This window comes from Ranitomeya variabilis, chromosome 1 (assembly GCF_051348905.1).
Source record: "Ranitomeya variabilis isolate aRanVar5 chromosome 1, aRanVar5.hap1, whole genome shotgun sequence".
Taxonomy (NCBI): Eukaryota; Metazoa; Chordata; class Amphibia; order Anura; family Dendrobatidae; genus Ranitomeya; species Ranitomeya variabilis.
This window is the reverse complement of record NC_135232.1, coordinates 1091941925-1091952468: the sequence shown is the minus strand read 5'-3', so window position 1 is coordinate 1091952468 and position 10544 is coordinate 1091941925. Positions and strand designations below refer to the sequence as shown.

At 40.5% G+C, this 10544-nt stretch overlaps 1 protein-coding gene across 4 annotated transcripts in view; it reads right to left on the bottom strand.

Annotated features, from left to right (window-relative positions):
- Positions 1-1212: 1212 nt before the first annotated feature.
- The window catches only part of LDB2 (LIM domain binding 2), a 415373-nt gene continuing 406041 nt past the window's right edge, over positions 1213-10544 (bottom strand). For 2 of the 4 annotated variants that reach the window (XM_077280012.1, XM_077280013.1), the window contains one exon: positions 6240-6377. In XM_077280012.1, coding sequence (XP_077136127.1) covers positions 6366-6377 — 12 coding nt within the window. In that variant the 3' untranslated portion in view covers positions 6240-6365. Of the gene's footprint in view, positions 6378-10544 lie in introns of all 4 variants that reach the window. The other 2 variants (XM_077280011.1, XM_077280010.1) reach the window with 2 other exon arrangements.

The following is a 10544-nucleotide window of genomic DNA, read 5'->3' as shown; positions in this document are numbered from 1 at the left end:
TTAAACTATCCAGAAACTCGAACCCCTTCCTTAAATAGGTTGTCCACTTTACCTTTAGGTTAATGAACTTTCGAATGGGCAGTGCTTTTCAACTGAAGCCCAATGTAAGCAAACATTGTGGGCATGCTCAGTGATCTGTGCAGAGGTTATTGTGCAAGGAGGGTGAGGAGGTGAGCTGTGTCCGTCACTTATTGTCTGTTTTAAGAAAGAAGATAAGGAGGTGCTCCATGTGTTTTACCACATTGACATGTGAGAAAGAAACTGGAGATTACAACTTACCAGGGTGGGTTGTGTCCCGACACAACTCTGCTGAACATAATGAGGGAACGATGGGAGCCTGATGATCCGGCTGCTGACCTACACCTTGGTGGGTAAGAAACTAGAAATACTGAAAAAATGAGTGGTGTGCTCTGGGTATTGCCAATGCGCCAAGATAAGAGATTTATTCATACAACGCGTTTCGTACGTCAACTCCTTCCTCATTTCTCATTCCTCATTTTTCAGCTTTTCCAGTAATTGCCAGTAGTGTGTGGTGTGTTATCTGCCATCATATTTTTCATAAAGCTTTAACCTTTTAGTGTTATCCTGTTTCCGATGAGAACAAAATGACTGCTGAGAAGTGATCTCTGCAGAACAGGATGTCTCAGATGTCCCACAATGAGAATGAAGGGGACTGGATGCTCGGAAGACTATTACAACCACTTGATAAAACAAAAGAAGATCTTTTGACCACATGGTAAAAAAGCTGTGGTTTTGTGCAGATAAAAACCCTTTGTGGAATTTAGTACCGAGCATGTGGATGACATTTTAACAAATCCACATGCTATGGATTTTTTTCAACATAGAAATTTTAAGATCTACAGTAGGTCAATTTCTACGATGGATTTTCACTGCACATTTTAACTCCTTTCAATATAGTAGGGATGAAATCTGGAGGGAATCTGTGGCAAAATTGGTAGCAAACTCTACATGTTAATCATGCAGATGTAGCTGCACATCAGCAGTGCAATTCCTTCAGAATCCATCGGACGATTTGACTAGGAAAAATTTGACACATTTTTATATGACCTTAACACCCCCCAAGCTCTGGCAGCTATAAGGATATAATAATTAATCATCACGGAAAGTTGAACCTCAAAATCTTTTCCTTGACATTCTACCAAAATATTCCGTTCGTGTCTGTTCAGCTCTTTAAAAAAAAAGGGAAAACAATTATGTTAGCACAGTTTATTGGCACACAAATCGGCAAAGCATAACATGAAATACATTTGCTCATAACACATTGACTTATACTGTGTGCTCAAAATGGTCATATGAAAATTAAACAGAATTTTAGACATATAAAGTTCCACATAAATACACTGCAATAATAATAAAAAAATGCCATAAGAGAATTTACAAAATATTTATACAAGAAATATACTATGAAAGATAGCAACAAAGCCAACCGAGATACAATAAAACACAAATTCTGGATTTTATAAACTCCTCACGAAATGAAAATGATTACATGGCTTTTTGAAATATCTCGACCAAAAGATTTTTTTTTCATTTTTGGGTATTTTTATGGTTCAAAAATGTATTTTAAACTGCTAACATGATATTAAATAGGACCGGTCAGTTCTCTTAATATGTCTGTTTTAATAAACACTTGTATTCTCCAAGAAATAACAATTCCACATGATATTTTCTTAGGATTCTACACGGTTTCCGATCTGCTACCCCTCCTGGAAACGCATGATTAAATTGACAACCTGGTGTTATCTTTTTACTAATTGGTTGTTTGTCCCTACAGGATCTAATAATGTCCAATTACTGTTGAATATCGTAACACAATCTATTGACAAGAGAAATGGTAACACTCCGTTATCAATTAGCGCCATCTCAGCAGCGACGGTAGTCACGATTCCTAGCGGTATTGCCTGCACAATTATACTGGACACACCACCGGCAATCAGTTGTGATTAAAGTCCAATGTAGGACCGAAACGTTCATTTAATGCAGATTTCCTATTAAAGAAACTATCTATTTTTCACCGTAACCTTTGAGTGCAAAGTTTTCTCTAGTATTCTGTTGTCAATTAATTAGATTACATTTCCAGGAGGAGTAATAATTAATATTTTTATTTAAAATACAAAAACAGGCATGTCAGAAGTAATGACCGGCCCTCCTTTAAAGGGAACCCGACAGGAACATGCTACCCAAACCACAGATGGCGTAAATCAAAGACATTCTGCAGCTGCGTATATATTATTCTAAAAAATTGCCATGATTCAGAGAATAAAATACTTTGTAAATCCGACCAGGGACTGTGCATCTTAGATGGTTAGTCCAAGTGACATGTCCCCAGCAGCTCTCAGTTATGGGGATCCGATAGACATGGGTTTTGGGGCAGAGCAGTGGCTTGGGTAGTGACAGATATAACTAAGGTCTCAGTATGATGAAATAAACTTTGTCATCTCAGTCGTTGCCTATGCAGAGTGCAGTAGCTAGTGACAAACTCACCTGTACTGTGCACTGTGCTCTTCTTCGGCTCTTTGCCTTTACTCTCACTATTGTGAGAGAAGAGGCAGATACCTGCTGGTACAACCGTAACAAAATTTAAGCTGTTCATATGACGTACATATATCTCATATGTAGTCTCCCTGCCTTTGATGCGGGCTCACACGCCGAGCCTGCATCCTTTCCAGCAGATGCTGGTGAAAGGTGTTTGGTATCTGTCTAATTGTACTGACCTGGAGAATCATATTGTCAGGTCATTTTTATTGTGTAGTGAATATGGAAAAAAACAAAGATGGAAATTTGCCTGGGGGTGAAGAGATTAAAAAAGTGTCACCTATAGGAAGAAGATTTAAAAAATGAAGTTAAGACTAGGGATAGGGTTAGAGCCAGAGTTATAGTTAAGGATAGGGTTAGAGTTAGTGTTATAGTTAAGGTTAAGAGTAGGGTTAGGGTTAGAGCTAGTGTTATAGTTAAGGTTAAGAGTAGGGTTAGGGTTAGAGCTAGTGTTATAGTTAAGGTTAAGAGTAAGGTTAGGGTTAGAGCTAGGGTTATAGGTAAGGATAAGAGTAGGGTTAGGGTTAGAGCTAGGGTTATAGGTAAGGATAAGAGTAGGGTTAGGGTTAGAGCTAGGGTTATAGGTAAGGATAAGAGTAGGGTTAGGGTTAGAGCTAGGGTTATAGGTAAGGATAAGAGTAGGGTTAGGGTTAGAGCTAGGGTTATAGGTAAGGATAAGAGTAGGGTTAGGTTTAGAGCTAGGGTTATAGGTAAGGATAGGAATATAGAGTTGAGGTTAGAAACTGGGGTTAGGGATAGTGTTAAGGTTCAGTTAATATCTCCGATAATGAGTTGCATAAAAAAAAAAAAAAAAAACTAAAAATTAAAGCATTTTATGGTTAATATTTTATATTGTATTTCAGCAAAATGCAGAAAATAACTACAGAGTCATGGGGCAAGTTACAATTAAATTGATATTTTCTTTAAATAAAAATACATGTTCTTGGGGTAAGCGGTTCAATGCTGGACTAGAGGAAGGTTTAGGAGGCGCAAAATATTTGCTTTGCCCGTGTGCTGGCAAGCAACGTTACGCCACAGGGTCATGAAGAAGTATGTTTTTTCTGAAATGACTTTGTGTTTTCAGAGTAAAATGTACTCAGCTGCAGTAGTAAAGGCGGTCGCTAATTCTTGTTGCCTATGGTTCAGGGAGAATGAATCTCCTGTCAGGTTCCCTTTAAATAATAAGAAGTATTAACAATCTATGTGAACTTTATATGACCAATAAACAGCAAGAAATAAAATAAAAAATCTGCATTAATTTTGTAACTAAGGAAACAAACAAATGAAATATATAAAAAAGTCTTAAGCGCAGGATCATACAAAGTTATAAATGAAGTTGATGTTCCATTTGTTAAAGCACAAATGACTCCTCAGATTTACAAAAAGTTTCACACTTACAAACTATTGTAAGTTAATACTGTCATAATCACGGTTCAAAACCAAATGAATGAAATAAAACTTTTTAGAAATTTCTACATAAGTAGAGATGAGTGACACAAATACCATCCGAGATGTGGAGGATTTTAACCAGTTAGGCGTGTTTTAAGTAAAGAGTGGAAGTCACAGAAAAAGATAATAACAAAAAAAAAGGTTGTCCATCGGGAATAAATATTTCAATTTGTTTTATATCTTCCTTATTATTTAAACTGTTTTGGATGATGAATTACGTTTTAGGAAAAATAAAACAAATTAACAATAGGAAAACATATAGCTTTTAAATAAGCTTATTTATGAAATGCCTGAAAAAAAAAATAAAAGTAAAAAACATACTGGCCCAAAGTGACAAAAAATTCTGTGAACCACATCCCAATAGACCCATTTACACTGAGAATTACTTTTTAAATACTTCACAGACTGTGATATTCTTTATGCATGGAAAGGCAAACTTTGCAATTTTAAAAAGTGAACCCTCCCTTTTCTTGTTAGGTGTTGACAGGTTCCCTTTAAAATGAATCTGTCATGAGGTTTTTGCCACTTAATCTGAAAGTAGCATTTACATACGGTGGCAAATCTGGTGTCTGCATGCCGGGCATTCTTACAAAATGCTTTCCTGCAAGTTTGTTACTGCTGATCTGAGCTGACTACGATGTGCACAATGACAGCGCACGTTGAGTTTAGTGCACATCACACAGGGACTAGCCCAGTAACAACCGTTACTGATGATGCTTCGTTTCAGAGAGGAGTGACCGCAGCCTTCACCCCTTGATGACGCTTTATTTCAGTATCCACAGCATGCACTGGAATTCTCAAGAGAAGCATCATCAAGAAGGAAGAAGACAAAAAAGAGCAAAGAGTTGTTAGTGCAGTTGGGGAACGATAGGGAATTTTTAAATTCATGTACAGTATATTAAAATATAGTTTATATTATGGCATCATATAGATACGGACTTATGAAGAAAATTCATGTGGATTTCGGACTACCCCTTTTAAGGTTGGTTTACACTGGCTGATAATCTGTCAGATTCTAGTGGCAATGACCTATTTTCACGATAATTATGTAATATGAATAAGTAGATGACTGAACAATGTGTCCAAAAATGCTCATTCATCGGGCTTGAAATCGTTTAGGTGAGCGAAAAAATTCACGTTCAGTTTTCGAAAAGTGTGTAATATAAATGGAGACTGTTCACTCGTTCAACAATTTGACCATCAAAAGGGAGGAGTGGAAATTCAAGTCTTAGTGTTGACGAGTTGTAATATTGGACAGAGTGCATATCCGTAATTATCCCCAAAAATATTTTGCTTAGTTAGATTGTTTATATTTGTACAATACTTTATAAATTCATGTATCCAAAATAAATACTATGAATTAAGGGATGTTACATCAAATTCTGGTTGGGAGTAATTATTGCAGTGTTCATTGTTCAAAAGATTATCTGCTCGTGTAAACGATCCCTTAGGGCCCCCATACACATTAGCTAAAAATGTGACCAAACTCGCTGATTTATTTGAGACTGGCTGATCATCAAGAGCCAGAAGGATTGGGCACTTGTGACTTTCGACATCAGATTCTTTTGTTTCTAGGGGGGATAAGCCACTGCCAGAAGAGCCTGGTGGTGGCTTTCTCCTTTTTCATTATGGAAAACACATGAATGGTGACCCAAACGTTTACATTTTTGAGACAGTCAGGAGTGATATGAGCCAACTCAAGGGAATAGGCAGGGTGCATGCTCGACCTGCATTCTATTTAAGGTCCTTTGATGACTGGGATTTCCAGAAGTTGGTCCCTCATCGATATGCTATTTTTTATGTAACCAGTGTGCCAGAGTTATATTACATTTTTGTTATACACCTTTGGCAATTTTTGGGAATACATGGTAATCTTTCACCAAAACTACTCTCCAATTCATAAAATATCACAAGCTGCAGAGTATTAGAAAACGCATCGTAATCGTACAATTTGCATTGTAACTAAATGATATGAACATATACTGTAGGTATTTGTAGAATTTTTTGCTTGGTATAATGACAATTTTTGTACGGCCACAAAGTAAACAATGTAATAATCTGTAAATCAACATCTTAAGCATTATCAAGTTCTCTGGTCAGTCTTGATCTATTGGGAAGCTTGTTGCGTTGGATTCTCTGGTTTGGTGTCCTGGGTACTGGGCGGTTTGCTGTTCCATGGACTATTGTTTCCCAGTGCAGGGGAATTGTTGAAATCTTCTTCATCATCCATTCCATTAGCTGCATCATATTGAGTGTTTTCTAGTCTAGTGATAAGCCTTTCATCTTCATCTCCAAATTCGCCTCCCATCAAAGTTGGTTCTCCTACCACCATCACATCCTGTGAACAGCACAGACCATTATTATGTGGGCACCTTGAGGAAAGACAAAAAAACTATCGATGACTGAATGTGGGACTGGTATTGTGCGATCTTACATAAGGTTTGTCACAAGCATTACTGGAGATTAGATAAAGATTAGGGAATAATTATGGGAAGCTTTGAATGTTAGTTTTCGAGACATTAAGCCCCAACGCAGAAGACTTGTGAGATTGGTAACCAGGTGAATTCCAAGACAAGTCTTTTTACATTTCTAAGGATATGTGCACAGTGTTTTTTGAGGAGTTTTCTTTTTAAGCTTTTAAAAATCTCTTAAAAAATGCTCGAAAGACTCTTCTTATTCATTTCGACTACAAAACCACTTTGCTGTTCTTATGATTAAGCAGTTCCTGATGTAATCTGCTTCAGACTAGGCACTGTCCAATCAAAAGGCTGAGAGAAACACTTCAAGAAAAAAAACTCTTCCAAAATGCTTTTAAAACTCTTCAATACACCAAACACTTCAGAAAACAAAAAGCATCTCCAAAATCTCTTTAAAGAAGGAGTGTTTCCTAAAGCAGTTTCCACGATAAAATGTGTTTGATTTTAAAGGATTTATCCAGGAATATATATATATTTTTAAGTATGGGCCTAATACCTAACGGGCTGGCAGTTGTTACCTACCTGCCTTTTGTACCCAGTGCTAATCTCTGCCAGGTCAGAATGGTCACTGTCATGATTCTCAATGGCGAGAGAACATAGCCCAGCATATATGAGAACTAGCTCTTGGAAGATGGAAACTATACTGACCATGAACTAAACCTGCCGCACAACTAGAAGTGGCCGGGTAGCATGCCTACGTTTTTTTATCCCTAGATGCCCAGCGCCAGCCGGAGAACTACCTAATCCTAGCAGAGGAAAAGACAGTCCTGGCTCACCTCTAGAGAAATTTTCCCAAAAGGCAGACAGAGGCCCCCACATATATTGGCGGTGATTTTAGATGAAATGACAAACGTAGTATGAAAATAGGTTTAGCAAAAATCGAGGTCCGCTTACTAGATAGCAAGAAGACAGAAAGGGCACTTTCATGGTCAGCAGAAAACCCTATCAAAACACCATCCAGAAATTACTTTAAGACTCTAGCATTAACTCATAACACCAGAGTGGCAATTTCCGCTCACAAGAGCTTTCCAGACACAGTAACGAAACAGCAGCTGTGAACAGGAACAAAATGCAAAAACACACAAGGACAAAAGTCCAACTTAGCTGGGAGTTGTCTAGTAGCAGGAACATGCACAGAAAGGCTTCTGATTACATTGTTGACCGGCATGAAACTGACAGAGGAGCAAGGTTATATAGCAACTCCCACATCCTGATAGGAGCAGGTGAACAGAGGGGATGATGCACACAAGTACAATTCCACAAGTGGCCACCGGGGGAGCCCAGAATCCAATTTCACAACAGTACCCCCCCCTCAAGGAGGGGGCACCGAACCCTCACCAGAACCACCAGGGCGATCAGGATGAGCCCTATGAAAGGCACGGACAAGATCGGAGGCATGAACATCAGAGGCAGTGACCCAAGAATTATCCTCCTGACCGTATCCCTTCCATTTGACCAGATACTGGAGTTTCCGTCTGGAAACACGAGAGTCCAAGATCTTTTCCACAACGTACTCCAACTCACCCTCAACCAACACCGGAGCAGGAGGCTCAACGGAAGGCACAGCCGGTACCTCATACCTGCGCAACAATGACCGATGAAAAACATTATGAATCGAAAAGGATGCAGGGAGGTCCAAACGGAAGGACACAGGGTTAAGAATCTCCAATATCTTGTACGGGCCGATGAACCGAGGCTTAAACTTAGGAGAAGAAACCCTCATAGGGACAAAACGAGAAGACAACCACACCAAGTCCCCAACACAAAGCCGAGGACCAACACGACGACGGCGGTTGGCAAAAAGCTGAGTCTTCTCCTGGGACAACTTCAAATTGTCCACCACCTGCCCCCAAATCTGATGCAACCTCTCCACCACAGCATCCACTCCAGGACAATCCGAAGATTCCACTTGACCGGAGGAAAATCGAGGATGAAACCCCGAATTACAGAAAAACGGGGACACCAAGGTGGCAGAGCTGGCCCGATTATTGAGGGCGAACTCCGCCAAAGGCAAAAAAGCAACCCAATCATCCTGATCCGCAGACACAAAACACCTCAAATATGTCTCCAAGGTCTGATTAGTCCGCTCGGTCTGGCCATTAGTCTGAGGATGGAAAGCAGACGAAAAAGACATATCTATGCCCATCCTAGCACAGAATGCTCGCCAAAATCTAGACACGAATTGGGTCCCTCTGTCAGAAACGATATTCTCCGGAATACCATGCAAACGAACAACATTTTGAAAAAACAGAGGAACCAACTCGGAAGAAGAAGGCAACTTAGGCAAGGGAACCAGATGGACCATCTTAGAGAAACGGTCACACACCACCCAGATGACAGACATCTTATGAGAAACAGGCAGATCCGAAATAAAATCCATCGAGATGTGCGTCCAAGGCCTCTTCGGGATAGGCAAGGGTAACAACAATCCACTAGCCCGAGAACAACAAGGCTTGGCCCGAGCACAAACGTCACAAGACTGCACAAAGCCTCGCACATCTCGTGACAGGGAAGGCCACCAGAAGGACCTTGCCACCAAATCCCTGGTACCAAAGATTCCAGGATGACCTGCCAACGCAGAAGAATGAACCTCAGAGATGACTCTACTGGTCCAATCATCAGGAACAAACAGTCTACCAGGTGGGCAACGATCAGGTCTATCCGCCTGAAACTCCTGCAAGGCCCGCCGCAGGTCTGGAGAAACGGCAGACAATATCACTCCATCTTTAAGGATACCTGTGGGCTCAGAATTACCAGGGGAGTCAGGCTCAAAACTCCTAGAAAGGGCATCCGCCTTAACATTCTTAGAACCCGGTAGGTAAGACACCACAAAATTAAACCGAGAGAAAAACAACGACCAGCGCGCCTGTCTAGGATTCAGGCGCCTGGCAGACTCAAGGTAAATTAAATTTTTGTGGTCAGTCAATACCACCACCTGATGTCTGGCCCCCTCAAGCCAGTGACGCCACTCCTCAAAAGCCCACTTCATGGCCAAAAGCTCCCGATTCCCAATATCATAATTCCGCTCGGCGGGCGAAAATTTACGGGAAAAAAAAGCACAAGGTCTCATCACGGAGCAGTCGGAACTTCTCTGCGACAACACCGCCCCAGCTCCGATTTCAGAAGCGTCGACCTCAACCTGAAAAGGAAGAGCAACATCAGGCTGACGCAACACTGGGGCGGAAGAAAAGCGGCGCTTGAGCTCCCGAAAGGCCTCCACAGCATCAGGGGACCAATCAGCAACATCAGCACCCTTCTTAGTCAAATCAGTCAATGGTTTTACAACATCAGAAAAACCAGCAATAAATCGACGATAAAAGTTAGCAAAGCCCAAAAATTTCTGAAGACTCTTAAGAGAAGAGGGTTGCGTCCAATCACCAATAGCCTGAACCTTGACAGGATCCATCTCGATGGAAGAGGGGGAAAAAATGTATCCCAAGAAGGAAATCTTTTGAACCCCAAAAACACACTTAGAACCCTTCACACACAAGGAATTAGACCGCAAAACCTGAAAAACCCTCCTGACCTGCTGGACTTGAGAGTCCCAGTCATCCGAAAAAATCAGAATATCATCCAGATACACAATCATAAATTTGTCCAAATAATCGCGGAAAATGTCATGCATAAAGGACTGGAAGACTGAAGGGGCATTTGAAAGACCAAAAGGCATCACCAAATACTCAAAATGGCCCTCGGGCGTATTAAATGCGGTTTTCCACTCATCCCCCTGCTTGATTCGCACCAAATTATACGCCCCACGGAGATCAATCTTAGAGAACCACTTGGCCCCCTTTATACGAGCAAACAAATCAGTAAGCAGTGGTAACGGATATTGATATTTAACCGTGATTTTATTCAAAAGTCGATAATCAATACACGGCCTCAAAGAGCCGTCTTTCTTAGACACAAAGAAAAAACCGGCTCCTAAGGGAGATGACGAAGGACGAATATGTCCCTTTTCCAAGGACTCCTTTATATATTCTCGCATAGCAGCATGTTCAGGCACAGACAGATTAAATAAACGACCCTTAGGGTATTTACTACCCGGGATCAAGTCTATGG